The sequence below is a fragment of the Neurospora tetrasperma genome (genome assembly GCF_000213175.1).
Source record: "Neurospora tetrasperma FGSC 2508 unplaced genomic scaffold NEUTE1scaffold_81, whole genome shotgun sequence".
NCBI lineage: Eukaryota > Fungi > Ascomycota > Sordariomycetes > Sordariales > Sordariaceae > Neurospora > Neurospora tetrasperma.
The window spans coordinates 5,052,452-5,070,156 of record NW_009799179.1 but is presented as its reverse complement, the minus strand read 5'-3'; the positions used below and the strand labels follow the sequence as shown (position 1 = coordinate 5,070,156).

Genomic DNA, 17,705 nt, shown 5'->3' with positions numbered 1-17,705 from the left:
GGGGTTGGCAGAACGTGCAAAGTTCTCGGTTTCGATCTCGAAAAACTCGGTGCCTCTCATACATGGAGGTCGGAGCTGCTGCTGCTGCAAGGCGATGCGCCAAACCGCTGTTTACCGAGGGACCCCGGGGGTTGGCACTGCGGGGTAAGCGTAGTAGAGATGGTCTTTGGACGGCGTGTCTTGATTTTTGAACCTGTTGACACTTGAATTTCACAAGCTGGCACGGCATCACCACTATTTTGAGCCTCGTCGACGTCCGTTGCGCGCGCGGCTTCATTGTCCTATCTCGCGGGTGGAGGCAACCTTGTCTAGATACGCGTTATAATCGAGCTCGTCAGAAGCAAGGCCTGGGAGGAACAGTAGCGGCGGGCGGGAATCAGAGGTTCGCTGCGACGATAAATGTAACGAGGATGGCCGTCAAGTTCGGGTTCGGTGTCGGGGTCGGTGTGAGTTCCCAATGTCTTCCCTCCTCCCCTCCTCCTCCTCCTCCTCCTCCTCCTTCTTGTTGGTGATACGCAATCCGAAGTGAGCCGCTGAAGTTGCTGCTCTCTACCAAATCCCGCGCTCTTTGAATATGTGATGATGTCGGTACACCGTGACCTTCCTTATCGTGGGGATCGTGGGGTAGAGGATTTAAGAAGGGTGGTGGGATCTGACGCCGTCAACGAACCTGACCGTCTCTCCACGCCTGCAAACTGTTTTGCCTTTCCGAACAATCTACGACGCGCTCCGAGACATGCACGGTGCTTCCCGTTCGGTTTGAAGATGAGAAGGTTCTGACGGTCCCGGCTTTGGGCAGGACTAGAATTCCGGCGACGGCCTTTACTTACTTTCCAGTTCCTCTACTGGGTGTTTGAGGAAGAAACAAGTGCGCGCCTCCATGGACAGCAGTTGATTGACAGGTGATCAGCGAACCGAGCGAAACGGGCAGGTGGTTAAAATCTGTCAGACAAGATTAATCGACCCCCTTGTTTGATACACCATCGGCTGCCAAGTCCCCCCACTACCAGACTTGAGGGTGTTACCAGCCAACCTTTGGGGGCGCTTTCCAAGCCGGTCTTGAAACTTACCTAGGCGTCTGGCAAACATCCAATAGCTGCGGCGATTGAGTGTCCATGGATGGAATGATCTTTGGTTGCATCCACATATCCGATCAAAGCACGACACGATCAACCTCTGTGCGCCACATCTGGACCTTCGCGCGCTTTGTATATGTGCGTATACGAGCGATTAGACATCCGCAAAGCCTTTGGGCTTTAACGAGACTCGTCAACCGGAATTCCATCGGTATCATCTTGCTAAAGGTACCCTCTGGGTTCTTCATCGGGGCAACCGGAGCGCCCTCTTCCGAGGTCAGCGGCACTCCAGGATATTCGCAGTCACACTGGTGTTGAGAGAGGATTATAGGAAGGTTGTTAGCTTTCCCGTCGAGTTCGGTACATCTTCATTGACCTGGTAGATCTCCTTAGGTACGCAAGGCGCCTTGTTCTCATGTTGTCCGACTATAGTTCATGCCGGTTCGATCAAACCCGTGACCCAACAACAGTAGACAAAGCGCATGTGCCGGTGACCGCAGTGTAGCTCCATGGCTTTGAAGCAAGACGAGGGATGCAGGGCTAAGGCAAAAGCTACTTTATTCCCTTTAAAAGTCAATATATCACATCGAGCGATGTGACACCGAATGCAAGACTATCGGGCTGGCGGCAACGACATCCTCTTCTTCCGGCGGACCGTCACGGTTCGATCCTATAAGCTCTTAACCCGGGCTGCTCCCTCCGAGGATATAGAATGAGATCATCCGCTCCTTCTCTCTCGGAGATGTCATGTCGGGTTTTCCCTTGTAGACAAACTTGAGTTCCCGGACCAGTATCATTTCGCTGCCCGCTCGAGACATACAGAGAGCAGCATTATGTGGTCATTATCAAGACTGCCCGTCTTTGGCCTGAGTTTCTTGTCAGCCTCGGCCACTATTCTCCAAAACGGTCAACCACGGATAACCACCTTCCCCGACACGCGGATTGACCCGTCGTCATACTCCTTCAACACGCACCCGCGAAATGCGAGTGAGATTTCCTACAAAGGGCGATGGGATTCCAAATACGTCTCCTGGTGGTCGTAAGTCGTTTGTTAATTGATACCATGGACATAGGTTCTAACGGGTATATAGGGCTCCCGGAATCCAGTTCGGATATACCGGGCAAATAGTGGCAGTTACTTTTGGCAATTGGACCAGCGATGGTGTTCTTGTTGGGTACCGCATCTCCGGCCTGGATTGGATCTTCACCAACGTCACGGCGGGCGGTACACACCTCTTTGTGTCTCCAGAGACCCCAGGGTCTGACTTGATGGCGCCCATAAGTCCCTCAATCTTTGAGTTGCGAGTGACGAACTGGGCATATGGGATCCAGATCGAGTCCGTGCACGTTGCCAAGGGCGAAAAGCTGATCAGAATTCCTGATTATGGTCGTCGTATCGAGGTCATCGGTGACAGTCTTGCCTCGGGAATGTATACCTCGTACGAAGGACTATCGAGCTGGGCATAGTAAGTCTCGTTTCTCTTACACAAAGGCGTCAATGTTCTGGAGAAAGGTTTCCCTCGGAAACCCCCGTGAAAAGCGTTCAGCTACAAGCATGACACATTATGGCAGATACAACTAACAGGTCAAAACAGCGGACTTGGTGCAGGTCTTGGAAACACAGAATATAGTATAACTGCATATCCAGGCATCTGCGCGGCAGATCAAAACTGCTGGGGCAACCCTCACGGGCAGGTCCATCAATGGTTTTATACATCGGATACGAGCCCCAGAGCCTCTGTCATGTATGGAGGTACTTTTGGAACCTCATCGTGTCTTTGAGACCCTAAGCTAAAGATCTGGGTACAAGCTAACATGTGTTCCAGACAACCCCGAGCCATGGGACTTTAGCAAGCGCCCAGCCGCCGACATAGTCGTCATCAATATCGGCACCAACGATCAAAACTCACACAACAACGTTTCCACAACTATCTACATCGACGCTTTAACAAGAATCATCCAAGGTATCCATGGCAAGTGGCCCAAAGCTCAAGTTGTGGTTATGGTATGTCCCGCCTCAATAACTCCATTCCTTAGATACTTTCCGCACCCCACTTACACAGATTCTCTCCTACACAGTCTCTCTGGTTAGGCTTCTACCAATCCGGCAACACCTACCTCCCCAACGCGCCCCAGGGCTTCGTCAACGAGATCTACCACATGTACAAGTGGTTCAACTCGGATGACTACCTCCGGAACCCGATCGTATACGATGGAGTGACAAAGAAGACACTGAAAACCGGCAAGAAGACCAAGCCCTTTGTGCACTACTTCAACACCACGGGCATCATGCAGCATAATGATATCGGGCCCCAGTGGCATCCTACGGATGTAGGGGCTATCAAGGTTGCTAGTCATTTGCAGCAATTTATTAAAATGACTTTTGGGTGGGAGTTTTATGCTACTGGGCCTGAGTAAGTTTCTTTCTCTTCTCCTTCAACCTTACAAATCGCCATCGACATTGCAATACTGATATACCTTTTTGTAGGGTCTTCCACGAGACGGAGTATTGGAATGATGAGTCTGGGTATTGAATCAGACGCCTGTGGCTGGGGGAAACAGTTAGAGTGAGTCGTGCGGGTATGCTGGTCGGCACAACACGAATGACGGACATTTCTAACTACATCGTTGCCTTCGAGGTCTTACGTTGGATACCTCAACTCGAGTACCTGATAAGCTAGACCCGTCGTGAATACGCCAAACTCTAATAGATCTGATACGGACGATGTCGTGACACTCGAGCCAACGATCTTTGGTCCAATATGACTAGATGCTAGACTGTCCTATACTTCTTCACTGCCACCTTTTTTTTTTTTTTTTTTTTTTTTCCACCATACACGTGTTCTATGTTCACTACAATATTCGAACCCTTACATATCACCACAAATGTATACATTATTTTCTTTTGATAGTCATTCCTTATGCCCTGTACGCGCCTTTACGATTGTATCTGAAAATCATCGGCTATTGTTCGCTAGAGAGTTTTGGAATGAAAGTCTCCAGAAAACGCCAGTTCGTTCTTCAAAGTAGGCAACTTCTAGATTCTAGATATATCCAGAATTCCCATCAATGAAGATTTCACGTCTTATCCAAAATTGTAAACACTGTGCTTCTCACACGCTACACTCTTTCCATCGCTAGTGTCCATGAATCCCGTTGTTGACTATGATAACTGATAAACTTCCATCAAGGAGACCACCCGACTGGTTCACGAAACACCACCGGCCGTAACGGACAGGCATAGACCTCATCACATCACATTCTGAAGAACGCCCCCCCTTGATTCCGAGCTCAAGCTAGGCTGAATTAGATATTAACATGGAATTCCTATTGCACGATGGACGGATACCCACACCGTATACGATGCATTCCCATCCTCGTTTGATCACTTCCAAACTATATCATCCCATTATCACCGTTGAAGAACAAGGAAAAAGAACAAGGGGAAACCGAAAACGATAAAGTCAACGGCGATCTTCACTTCCCTGACCTATACTTGCACTATCCCGTCCGCATATATATGTTCAGCTGGGTCTTGGTCAACCGGGGGTTCGGAACGGCATGGACGGGACTGGACTGGATTATACTATTTCGGAGATATTGCAACTCACGCAGTGGCTTTTTCTTGCTGTACGCTTCCCATCCTCTGGAGTGTGTGCCATCGTCCCATCCCATCCCATCCCATCATGTGTGTTTATGTCGTTGTCAACGTCGACGTATCTGGAGGTATGTGGTGTTTTCGATGCTTGCGGAGCCCGTGCAGCGTTTCACATATTTACATACCTAGCTGATACCTACCTACTTTGAGCCACTCAGCTATCCCTATGTATGGATGGATGGATGGATGGATGGACCTGCATTCGTTTGGAATCTGGTTTGCATGCTTCCAGATAGGTACTCAGAGCATGAATGAGTAGGTATGGAATAATTGTTAATCCACCTCATGACCAAACTTCATTTTCCTCATTTCAGTTATCTTGCCCCCTTTTTCCCCCCCCTCCAGCTTGGACATTTCTTAGGTGCGTGCCTTGAACGTCACGTCACGTATGAGGAAGCCAGCCACGGCACTGGCATCGGCAATAAAGACCAAGTCGGGGAGGGATCCTCTGGTCATCAACCTCAAAATACCACGTCGATCGGATATTGAAAGTACACTAGTGTAGAGGTACGGTAGCCGGTACGTAGGTAAACAGGTAGGCATCGCATGTAACAGACTGACAATTTCCAAAAATACCTAGGTACCCATAATACTCGCTTCCCTTGCCCGGCCAGGGGCCGGTCGATAGCATAACATTGGTATCCTCGGAGGAACGTGGGGGGTGACAGTGGCACTACTGTAGCTTTCTCTTCGCCGTTGGCGATGGAGTTGGTTGACAAACTTGATCAAGTCCAGGGCAAGTTTTCAGTTGTGCAGTAACGGCGCCTGCAGTAACAGGGAGCATAATTCCGCGGTGGTGATGATCGATGGTGGAGATTTGATATACCCAGTGTGCTCCATGTCTGGTTCGCCCCATTCCTGTTGGGTACGTAGTGTAGTCTTCCCAGGGGCAGAGCCTACGCGTCACCCGCGGTGGCGGCGGCGGCGTCGAGTCTCGATGTCCCAAGGGAATGTGAAAAAGAAAAGAAGATGGTACGATTTCCGTGTTCCACTCCCCCTTTCCCCGCCAAGCCGGCATTCGAAGTACATATGTATTGGTGGACCTGGCGAACATGTCTGCCTCACTTTAGTGTTAACCCTATACACTACAGTAGTGTACAGTACTGCACCCCTAACCTGACCCGGTCAGTATTGCTGGACAGAAATAAATACCCAGTAAGTATCTGGTCTTGCCGGTCACTCGGGCCGTTGAACAATTGCTATCTCTGGGGTCCTGGTCTTTGGTGACATCCGAACTGTAGCGGTCAAGCTACGCATGGAAAGTGATTTGCCTATGATCTTTGACATGGTACGATGGCTGTTTCGGGTCGGGAAGAGCCTTGTAACGGAGCAACGCTTTGCGAATCCAGCCCAGTCCATACGAATACCTAACGTACAGTAGTTAGACACAATGCTCGAAGAGTAAAAGACAGTAATAAGCAGCAATCCCCTTGACGGTGAAAATCTAACATTTTAGTGAGCCCCGCAATATACATGGAGGACTTGGTGACGTGGCTTGTTAACTAAACATTCCGCCTACATTACTAGTAAACGCTATGGTCTTTGCAACATCAAAAAAGTATCCTACAGGAAAATGGTTACCACCGATTGGCTCAACATTCTGCGGACAGGGAAGATGCAGGGGCAAGGGGGTTTCAGAGGACAGGACAGGGCAAGTAGGGCAACCGACCGAACCGAACCGAACCGACAACAACCCTTATGCTGAGGTGACAGTCTCGATTGCATAGCAGCTCATCAACGAATGGCCAGCCACCGGCTGAAAGTGGGGGAGAGTGGAATTGAGGGGGAGGGGTTGTGATGAAGTTGTGTAATGTGAGTTCTTGAGGCAGACAATACAAGGCTCACCCAATGAGCGCCCCAGTTCAGACTCGGTTGAAAAAGAGAAAAACAGAAAGGAAAGAGATGGGGAAATGTAAAGTGAGACAGAAAGACGTTACGCTAGTAACGGCGCCTAGGGTAGAGTACAATTTTAGTGCTGGAGGGGTGGATCGTTAGGGGGTTTTGACGAAGAGCTAAACTCGACAGACAGACTGCAGTACCCGGAGGATAGCACCAAGAAAAGGAAAATACAAAGAAAAAGAAAACAAAGCTGTCGATACTCGATAGGCCCAAAATGGGTTATGTGCACAAGGAAGTATCGACGCTCATCGTTGTGACCGGTAGGCTTCTACCATCCCAACTATAATCAACCTTTGCTATACAGTAACAATGACCGATCGAAAAGGAGCCCATCCGTATTCCGAACCTACACCGCACCTCTGAGCTAATGGCCGTTTGGGGTGTAATGACAAAACGAACGCAGCAGGTCAGGGTTGCTTCTTATCTTGTCTTTCCTCCATTGCCCTGGCAGGGTTTTGTGGGATGTGGGTGACCCGAATCTTGAAGAACGCCTATCATCTGTAGGAGACTACACTAGGTACCTTATATCAGCCTCTCTACTAGTCAGACTTCGTTGCCCCATTTTCGAAGCGCTGCTTTAAAATACAGACCATACTCGCACCGAACATACATCATAACATTGCTGCAAGATCAAGAGGGACGTCATGATGGCCTTTTGCGTACGGTGAAACCTGGGTGCGGTACCATGGTCCGTGGTTGCCCCGGAGTGTCTCCCGGGGTGATCACAAATAGGGGTAAGAATGTACATACGATACCCAGTGAAGTCCTACTTGTTCCGAGGTAATTCAGCATGAATGCCGATGCCGAGCCTAGATCACGATTATATTTTAACGAGATCGTATTGGCGCTGGAGGAGTTTGATCTTAGTCCAGCCTGTTCCTTGCCCAAAAAGGTATCCTGCGGCCGCTATAACCGACTTCCTGATCCCGTGTGGGACGAGAAGCCGGCGGCGCTTTGATGAGGAAGAGGAAGGACGTCTTAAATTAGCGTGCAGGGTGATGCCAGCCTGGCATAGGTAGTTGGATTTAGAACCCCTGGTATCGTCTTAGCTTCGCTTTTAGTTTGTGTCGAGAGGGGTCATTGTGTACTGCAAAACAAAAAAGGTTGTCAAACTCCACAAACATGGTCGGAAAGTGGGTGTGTCGAGGGACGTCGAGGGGATGATCACCTTCCCACCTGCATTTCATCTGACAAGACTAGTCTGGTCAATATTTCCGACAGACAACGGCGGCGTCCCGTTGGCAAGCGGGGAACCAGCATCGTGGTGGGAGTGAAGCTATTCACCCATCTCGATGTTTGCTCTTGAATTGCGGCGTAGGGCATCAGATGTGTCTCTTTGCATGCTTCCAATGACACCTTATGCATGTTGTCGGTACAGAAGCAGGTGATCAACGTCGGGGATAGGTCTTAGCCGTAACCTGCCTCATCATTCGGGATATTGATGGCGTCTAGGTGTCGAGACGTTAAGTGACGTCCGAGACCAAGGATGGTTGGATATTTGCTTTGTAAACGAAGATATGTTTCTCCCATCAACCCCGTGCTGTGTCCCTAAGTTTTCCAGATGCTCTTCGATGCTTCATTTCTGAGAGGCCTGGAAGGCTGCGTCCATCTACATGTGTGTGAAAAGGGAGATGGTTTTCGGGGCAATGCAAGCCCGATTATTGGCCAAGACAATCGCTTGGGCTTGTTCTGGATAAAGTCTCAATGGACCTCGCTTGAGCAGACCCCTGGATAGAAGACAACCTGGGTGTGAACGTGAATGTAGTACTACAACGCCACCCGATCTTTGATGGCCGAGGCAAAGAGGAAAGGAACTTGCTTTCTCAAGCATGTACTCCTCAGGAAAGAGCTAAGGTTGTGTTCAGAAAATTTAGCACACGTACAACGCAGTTTTCCCAAATATTTCAATGGTTACCATGGTCGGCTAGCGGTGGTGGTATCCCAAGGGGTAGAGATGGCGCGTCTGGATAGTGCATCCACTGGCCTTAGACTAGAGCGACCCATCATACAGAAGATAAGTCAACGTTCGTGGATGTGGTCGGCAGACTTCTGGGGAAAAGCTTTATTCGTCAGCGCTTGTGCAGAAAAGTGCGCAACAATCGGGGTATACAGTAATACCTCAATGGAGGTTTGTTTTGCAATCATCACGAAGTTGTCACGACTCTGTGCGAAAGACGGGGTTGCCAGATATGACGGATGAAGGTCAATTTACTTGATCACCCATACCGCCACGAGAATGTGATAAAACGGGAAGAATACCTTCACCGTTGCGACCGTGGGACAACCTACAGATAAAGCTAGAACTGGAAGCCACAAAACTAGCTTTTGCGCCGTTTAGTTAGGAAGAGGTTTAACATCACAAGTGTTGGTAGGTGATCATGTGAGACGTCAACAGAAAATAGTGACACACACTCTATCTGCTTGGACAGAAGCAAAACTTGATACAACGGTGGTATTGGTACTGGGATCCGCCGAGATTCTGATAAGGGGACGATTTTGGAGAAAGGTGAATGAAGAAGTGGCAACTCGGCCGACTCAGCTGTTTATGGATCCGTCCACTCTCAATTATGGTAACAATGGAGATATCACCGGTTTTGGACAAAGCCCCGGCAATGATTTCATTTGTATACGAGCATGGCAGCGTTGCATGCCCGCGCAGATGTTCTTTTGACTCATGATCGACGTGTTACTCCGGACATGCGTGATACATGAAGAGTAACATAATCTCCAGGGCAAGGAGCATGAAGCTTCGTTTGCTGTGTCGGGTAGATCCCACTGGCGATGATCGACGGATCGCTAACCGGTGTGTTGGTGAAGCTGAGTACGATGTGCTCAACAATATATGCCACGGAACTGACCTTGGCAGACGGTAGACTCCCTCTACCTTTTCAAGCCGGTACGTATAAAATCGACCTATACGATTCTCGCCCTCTCAAGCCGGTCTGGTACGTATACTGCTCATCTGAATAATTGCATTTTTCCGGTTCCCCAAGGGCGATGAGTAGGGCGGGGTATGGGAAACTCTGTCGAATAGCTAGCTCCCTGTGGTTATTTTTAGCGACGCCCCAAAAAAGTGATGTCGATGTCGCTTGATGTGTTCGAGGCTGGCTGGCGCTCAGATGTATTGCACAACCACAAAACACTGCTATGTATTTACCGGCAGACCAACATTAGAGGGAGCTATATAGTTCCCAGGGACGTAGTAGCCTTTGCTGTGCAATATGGTGCCCGGAGAGTCAGATCTCAGTCGGTGGTGATGCAATCAGCTTGTTGCTGCCATGGTGAGATCCATAATGTTGTCATGTACAAGATTCCGAAAGAGGAAGCTGGTTGAGGAAAACGACTTGCCTGACGGGATGCGCGAGAAACGTGCAATGGGCGTGGCATATTTCCCGAGGCAACTTTGGTTCAAAACGTCCAAAACGCTCGCCGATCACGCCGGTCTCTCCAACGTCTGTGGTTCTCGAAGCCACCCTCTCCTCTCGTTGGCCTAAGCGAGCATGCGCTAACGCCAGCGCCACGCGATCGCCGCAGGCCGGATCGCATCCGTCCACTGGGACGCCAGTATTAGGAGCAGGGGTTGCAGGGCGTGTCGATCAATGAAAGGACACAAAGGCCAAGTATCGTCATCATGCTGAACAGGAGTGACGTTGGTACACTAGGGTTGATCAATGACTGTGTGTTTGGATGTCATTGTGCGCACCCCAAGGGAGGTACTAGCTGGTCGAGCTGGTGACAGAGGTTAGCGACAGGATACTTTGTCTGTTCAAGGAATGAAGGACAGTTACTCACCTTTGCCCGAACAGCTAGCGACACACTACATATGCAAGGTAAGTAAAGTACCTGAAATCTTGCAGGGCACCGTCTCGACTCATAATGCCTATGCTATAGGAGTGTCAATAAAAAGAGTGACCGAAGTATCACCGCTCCTGGCCATCAAGAGGCTGTACCGCCAAATCTTGGACTACAGTGATCCGTTTGACCGGCTGTGGCGAGAAGAAGCACGCACGCGACTTCTTGAACCAAAAAACGAAGATGAAAGATACAGAAAATTCCTTCAATCCCGAGATACCGCGGGCAGCCTGTAAATGTTTCACGTCGTATCTGCTCATCGCCAGCCGAGCCTGTCTGCGAAACGCGACATGGGATGGAGGAAGGAAAAACGAGGCAATATCTTCTACTTCCAGATTCCAATTCCCCAGCCTTGCCTCACGGCTGTCAAGCGGACTTGTATCAATGTCGGTTGGTGCTTACCTCCCTTCTTATATGCAATCTCTCTTGGGTCCGACGAGAGTCACCCACTCCCTTCGTATTGTTTCCGGTCAGAGTTGGTAGTGTCCTATCGTTCACATGAAGCGTTCCAAATCATGTCGCCTGGTAAAACACTCGAAATGTTTATATCGCCAATGTCTCACTGAGATCATGAAAGGTCCGGTTATGGGATCGGTCGAGCTCAGGTCTGATAGGACCCTGGGTGTGCCTGGTCGTGCTTGGAGTCCGGTTCCTCGGCCCATGATGCAAATCACGGCCGGGCCGGTGTATGGGAGCAGCTCCACTGCTGAGGCCGGCATGTCAGTGCCTGGGTCCTGAAAATCCTCCGGCCGCCTGCAGAACGCTTGGACGAGGAGCTCTCGTACCGAATCGGTGCGAAGGGTCTCTTAGCTGACTCGGCTGGTCACGGCCCTAGGTGATTTAGCTCCCTCTTGGGCTCCGTAGGCGGATACAGGAATGATTCCATTGTGCATCTCCCAAGAGTCCAGTGATCTGGACGGGCCAGGTACAAGGCAAAGATCCAGACGGCCTTGCGGGCACCGGCGCGCGGCATCGATGATCGGTGAGGAAGCCAAAGACCTACTGTAGTGTGACGGAACTCCCAAAGTGTCGGCGGGAGGTATTTGGCGATCTCGCACTGTCGCGTCGTCGTCGCTGCGTGCGGTAGCTGGCTCCGCGAGCGGTTTCCAGGCGGTGCTTTGCCCCATTGGAGAAAAAGTCAGGCCACAATTACATACAATTGTCAGCAAGGTGGGATGCAGGCGATGGAACTTGGGAGGTGAGGTGGCCCAAGCGCTGACAAGCCTTCCGTCACCAAAAAGGGAAGGAGCGAGGAAAATGGGCGTGGATGGTTGGCTTCCATTTGACAGAACATTTGGTAAACTGGGGACCGAGCTTGTCACAGCAGGCTTCAACGCGGGCGGGCACTTCCATCATATTTTCCTTCAGCTTCTTCTTCTGTTTCCTGTTGGCCTTGTCGTTGTCGTCACCTCGCTCGCTTCCCGTCATTCGCGCTGTCTATGATCGCCATGTCTGATCCTCTTACATCGACCACCTTCAGGTCGCTTCAGACTGGGCATCCCGAGCTTGTGGTCCAGTGTGTCGTGTGGCGCTGCACGCTTACGACACCGCGTAGTGTTTGGACATTGCAAGACAGATGGAGATTCAGATCAAGATGCCCGAGACGATGGGTTGGATACTAAGCCGTCTGGCCATCCGGATGACCTCATGCCGGCCTACCTTCGTAAGGCTGCAGCTGCCAGGTCCTTCCTCTACTTCTCCAGTGTAACAAGCGACCCGCGACAACCCAAAGTGGCCTCCGAGTCCGCCATGGCTACACAAAAGTTGTCACCGGGCCGCCAACCATCCCGTCAGACCCCTCTGCCCGTTGGCATGCCCGGGCTGTAGAGGCTGTTAGAATGTAAAGGCAAGGTACTTAGTCTACATCCACGTCTGTCATTCCCGCGGGAGTCGCATGGCAGTGGCACAGGCGCGGGGAACCGGCCCAAATCGAGGTCGGTGACAGACTGCCCTTCTTCGGAACGCTAGCCCGCCATCAATCGTCTTGCAACAAAACCGCCCTACACCAGACCGTGGTCTAGGTGCCTCGGGTGTGCCACAGCAATTGATGACCCGCCGTTGTCTTGACGCAAATGCCTGACGGAAGCAGAGGGAGAGCAGTCATTTCTGCACCCAGGCCTTTCCCACTGCCGCTGGAAACACCCCCTGCTCAATACCAAACACAGGACCAGACAAGCTGTCCGCTTTCCGTCGCATTCTCCAGTCATCACGACTCGCTTCTACCGTCGATCACGGACCCCTAAACCCCAACCCCCCATGTACCCATTTACCACGTAAGTACCAATCTCGTGCCCCAGACAAAGCCCCCTGTCTGACCGACTCCCATGTATAGCGTCCACCGATGTACCCGAACGATGTACACAGTATCATATTGTTTCCCGAAGCAACCCTGCCCTCCGGATTACACAACCGACGATCGCTGGAGATTAGCTTCGTTTCTGGAACCCCCCCGAGACTATTTCTCCAGAAACCGTCTGAGGATGATATCAATATAGCTTCGCTTCTCTCCACAGGATATGACCTTGACAGATGTGACGGCTCGACCCAGAACACAGGGCTGTATATATACTCTGGAGGATACGAGAACCACTGTCACGAAGCTACCGGCAACCGGTCAGAACGTTCTCAAACTATCGGTTGGTAAAATACCGCATCGGTATGTATATAGTTCTTGTGCTATGTAAATGGGTGATTGCGTACTGATGTTGGGGCACTTCGTGTAGCACTCCATGCTGTGATTCTGATTCCTGGGCTACGCAACTTCGCAAGCGACCGTAACCGTGCCATTGGCCACGGCAGTCACGGTAATGACCGAAAGGGGACCCTTCAGTGGGATCATTGTGAGCAACCCTTGCTCCGCAGAGATCTGAGGATGTCACCGATTCCTTCGCTGCTGAGACTGTTCCGGTTTTTGGATCGTCGCCGTACTGGGTAGATGTACGTAACCTTTCTACCACCCGCGTAACGTATGCACCTTGCTCCAGTTAAACAGAGGATCGGCGCTTCTATTCCAAGATTCGCATGGCCCTCACGTGCAGCAATTTCTTCTCGATTATTGAGGATGCTCGCCAGGACTACATGGCGTCGCCTGCACCTCAAGAGATAGGTCACTTTTCGGTCCTGTCAATTGTTGATCGAGTACGGCCTGCAGAGCGGCATCAGTGTGAACGACGTACGCTAGTGTACAGGTCTACGTACACCAACTGTCAGGAAGTGAAGCAGGGCATCTGTTTCTACGTCGTGGATGAGGAAGATCAGGTAGTCTGTGCGATAGCCCATACCCGAGGTGCTGCTATAAGGTACAAAGTTCCATTCCAGACCCCCGATTTAACCAGATATTCTGATCTGAACAGGGACACGAGCCATCTTAACCTTAAAAAAGTGGTATTTGTTTTGAAAGGCCGTTTGACAGGGTGGGAAGATGGGTACGGCATAAAAATATGTCGACAATCCGGTCACAGCAGAAGCCAAGCACGTTCCCGGAGACTGCACTCTTGAAAGCTGTGGCGGCTCGCCCAAATCCGCATATCCATGCAGATGATCGGACTTATAAAATGTCGGTGCTGCTCCTCGTCTCAAGTCTTGCCCAAAGCTTCAGGGGTCCTCTGGTTCCCAGACGCCCAGAGCGCGTTCGTGACAGCCAGGGGCTGATGGTGGACACAGACCAGTTCTTAAGAACGGGCATGTATCCTTTTTCAGTCAAGCGCCTCACGGCGTATGCAAGCCCATCAAAACGGCAAGCTACACTGGCTTGGCTGGTACAAGGGATCCCCACTGTAGAAGGACGATCCTTTCTGTTCCAACACATCACGGGTGTGGTGACCAGACAGACCTCCGTCGAATTTGCGAGCCTGTTTTGCTACCGCAGGCGTATCTCTAAGAATCCAGGACTCCTCCGCCTTGCGTACTTGAAAACCCCTCTAGTTTGGGAGAGGTGGGTGTATCATGATGATCCTTTCCTGCCGACTTCTTAATTACACAAGAAACGTGGGGATCCCGGCTGTGAAATCAGGTTTGAGAAGGAACTGACTCGGCCAACTCGGGGGTCCTTCACTGACATCGGGTCTCGACCGTTTTGTGTCTCTGGAGATCGATCAACCTTGGCGAGCCTATTCGCCTTTTGTCCTTCGAGAAGATCGCAGCTCTGTATACGGACGGCAAGTTATCCGTGTTTACAGACGACGGGTTAGGGAGCACATGGTATCAACAAGGGCAACCCCGATGCAGCCGATGTCAGAGGTCGCATATAGCAGGAGCTAATATATGCCAGTACCTTTGCTGGACACTGCAGGCTCCCTTACTTACCAGGTACTCTGTATTTTACGGTACACTTCACCCACTCCTTCTATCCATCTGATCAACACTCACCTGTAGCCCTGAGAGCCCTGGTCCCTGGCCTTGCTGCTGCACAGCACCACCCAAGGTTCTGTCGCTGGAAGGCCCCAAGCCCACCGCCCGGTAGACCCACACCATAATTTGTGACAACAAGTGAATTGACCCACTGATGGCCTTGGTCCTCCGGGGATCAACCTGTAGGGGGCACCGTATCATCCACTCTTGTCTCCATGCCCTCGGGAGATCTAAATGGTACCATGTACAGAACAACCTTGTCCACCCCATCCACCGTCAACAAGCTTCTTTTGGATTTCGGCATACATAAGCTAGCCCCCCTCCTCTCACCTCCCTGCCCGCTTCAAAGCTTGGGTCTGAAAGACAAAGAAACGACATCATCACTGTTACTGCTTTGAACCACCAAAATCAACTACACGTATCCGACTTCACCAAGCGATACTTTTTATCACGCACCATTTCGTCTCGATCAAAGGCAGTAGTAATATCGTCAACACAGACCGGTCCACTACACTTCAACCTCACATACCGACATCAAAATGGCACCCACGACGTTAACGCCTCAATATCCTGCCCAGCCTTATGGCTTCGCTCCGCCACCCTCCCCTCCTTTGGACGACTCCAACAAGTGCTCCCTGCCCTCGATTTCGAACCTGCTTGTCATGGCCGATCAGGGATCTCCTACCTCAGAGACATCTCCTCAGTCTCAGCAATGTATGACCGGTCAACCTATCTTGATATGAGGGAACTGCACGAGACTAACCGTTCTTCAGTGCACTTCTCAAAGCCTGACAACCGTCCCAACTCTTCCCAGTTTGGCAACCCAGCATCGATCAGGGCGAACCTCCCCCCTAGTCCTCCCATGTCTTCGGAAGCTTCTTTTGAAGGATACCGCTCTCCTTCAAGCAAGCCAGCAAGCCAGTCTCAGGGCAGCTCCAACTACTACTATGAGACCACGCCGCCTTTGAGCCAGCATGAAGCCGACTCCCGGCAGATGGCCACTGCTGCACCCAGAGCCCCTGTTCAGTCATCAACCTTCCAAACACAGTACCCGTCGTCAGCCGGCTACTCGAGTCAGTCAGGCATGAACCCTTATTACCCTCCCATGCAGCCGACACCCCCTCCGCAGCAGCAGATGTCGGGCTTGTATTATCAGCGACCACTCCCTCAGGTGAGAACAATCAGCCAGATCCAACAGATGAAAGTTATCTAACATTTGCTTTAGACTTTCACCCCTGCTGTGCCAGTTCCAGTCACTCTCGCACCAGTCACGGGAGCCAACCCTTGGCAACATCACCACTATATTGCTCCTTCTTCCACTGCATCTTTTCCGCAGTCTCAAGACCGGTACATCTGCCAGACTTGCAACAAGGCCTTCTCTCGACCGAGCTCATTGCGAATCCACAGCCACTCTCACACTGGTGAGAAGCCTTTCAAGTGCCCCCATGCAGGCTGCGGAAAGGCCTTCAGCGTTCGCAGTAACATGAAGCGTCATGAGCGTGGCTGCCACAGTTTTGAGAGCAGCAACGGCAGAAGCAGTGGCAACAGCAACAACGGCGCATCTGCCTAGGCGGCCAATCTTCGTTTCTTTTCTATTCACACCTCATACGTTATACAACCAGCCTAGACGGTCCGGATTGGCATGAAAGGTTTTGAGAGAAGTGTTATCACCATCTCCATGGGAAATCGGGTTTCATATGCAGGGATCATTCCTACAAAGCCTGGCATGTGTTTACGGGGGAAAAGGGCGACAAATCACCGCATACAAATAGCGCATCACTGCTTGGGGCCGGCAGAGATTTCATATCGTTCAACAACAGGTACACACAACGACCTGTATGCGTTTTACAGTCTCAAAAGATCGGGGTCTCTTTTCGGAACGGCAGGTCACGGTCTAGGGTCTACAGGGTCTAAAGGGGTTTCAGGGATGACCTTTAGGGTTGGCTACTCACAAAAAAGCTTCCACGGCGCGAAACGGGTTTGGCTTGCTTCAGCATTTACACGGGCGTTCACGCGGAGATGACATGCGAGAACCAAAGAAATGGCTCGCACTTGGCATGAATTGGCGGCTGTTTTTTGTTTTCTCTTTTTTATTTTTTCAATTCTTTCATATCCCCACACGTTCACATAATGTCTATGGAGCGGGATGCCCTTCTATGGGCGATTGTATATTTAGCATTACGCGCTGTCCTTCAACAGAAGAAGTTGAAGAGCAAAGCCGGGAATCAACGTTTGCATGAGGATGGATAGGGCGGACTTCAAAATTATCAATGCACAATGTTCGACAAAACTTGATACGAGCGAGAAATCGTCAAAAATTGAAGCACTGGGTTTTGATCTGTCCATTCTCTGACATGACTTTGACAGATGTGCTTGGTGGAATGACTTGAATAATGTGGTTTGGTGGGAATTACAGGCTTCCTTCTTCAGCCCGAACGAAGAGCCACACGACTGGTGGTTTATAGTCGAGTGAGTTTTGTGCAACAATGCATCCTTTGTCGTCTTGTAGCTGTTGGACCAGAAATATGAACCGACGTCAGTTTTTGTACGTTGTTCGCTACACACTCCTACCACAATGTGCGTCGTTTCACATGGCATCAATCACTGCAATCTTTCAGTTGTGCGCCCAGCAATTTTTGTTGCAACTTTAACAATTTCTCTAAAGCGTGCAACAACTACCTACCGTCACTGTGACTGAACGACCTAAATTGACAAGGCCGGCCGGTCGCTTGAAGCATATTGCAAATCATCGTCCCTCTGTAAGACAACAGAAAACACAATGCGGGCATTTGCCCTAACCCTTGACGGCAAGGGGAAAAACGGTTTCATGGGCTAAACCGCAAAACAGCAAAAGAGGGGGAGTGAACATC

At 50.7% G+C, this 17,705-nt stretch overlaps 5 protein-coding genes across 5 annotated transcripts; 3 read left to right on the top strand and 2 right to left on the bottom strand.

Annotated features, from left to right (window-relative positions):
• Window positions 1-376: 376 nt before the first annotated feature.
• Window positions 377-882, bottom strand: NEUTE1DRAFT_105612 (uncharacterized protein; the record flags this gene model as incomplete). Its single annotated transcript, XM_009857972.1, has 2 exons — window positions 377-566; window positions 827-882. 2 exons carry the CDS (start codon window positions 880-882, stop codon window positions 377-379), a joined length of 246 nt encoding a protein of 81 aa, XP_009856274.1.
• Window positions 883-1,716: 834 nt separating this feature from the next.
• NEUTE1DRAFT_91160 (uncharacterized protein) lies at window positions 1,717-3,610 on the top strand (the record flags this gene model as incomplete). Its single annotated transcript, XM_009857971.1, has 6 exons — window positions 1,717-2,115; window positions 2,168-2,542; window positions 2,672-2,829; window positions 2,903-3,081; window positions 3,156-3,490; window positions 3,565-3,610. 6 exons carry the CDS (start codon window positions 1,910-1,912, stop codon window positions 3,608-3,610), a joined length of 1,299 nt encoding a protein of 432 aa, XP_009856273.1.
• A 3,713-nt stretch (window positions 3,611-7,323) lies between these two features.
• On the top strand, window positions 7,324-7,622 carry NEUTE1DRAFT_118869 (uncharacterized protein; the record flags this gene model as incomplete). The annotated part of the gene is made up of 1 exon (XM_009857970.1): window positions 7,324-7,622. A coding segment is annotated over one exon (195 nt), but the record flags the coding sequence as incomplete, so codon positions are not given.
• Window positions 7,623-11,291: 3,669 nt separating this feature from the next.
• Window positions 11,292-11,612, bottom strand: NEUTE1DRAFT_142507 (uncharacterized protein; the record flags this gene model as incomplete). The annotated part of the gene is made up of 1 exon (XM_009857969.1): window positions 11,292-11,612. One exon carries the CDS (start codon window positions 11,610-11,612, stop codon window positions 11,292-11,294), a length of 321 nt encoding a protein of 106 aa, XP_009856271.1.
• Window positions 11,613-15,194: 3,582 nt separating this feature from the next.
• On the top strand, window positions 15,195-17,170 carry NEUTE1DRAFT_126104 (uncharacterized protein; the record flags this gene model as incomplete). The annotated part of the gene is made up of 3 exons (XM_009857968.1): window positions 15,195-15,549; window positions 15,609-16,006; window positions 16,061-17,170. The coding sequence occupies 3 exons, from the start codon at window positions 15,375-15,377 to the stop codon at window positions 16,403-16,405; spliced, it is 918 nt and encodes a 305-aa protein (XP_009856270.1).
• Window positions 17,171-17,705: the final 535 nt, after the last annotated feature.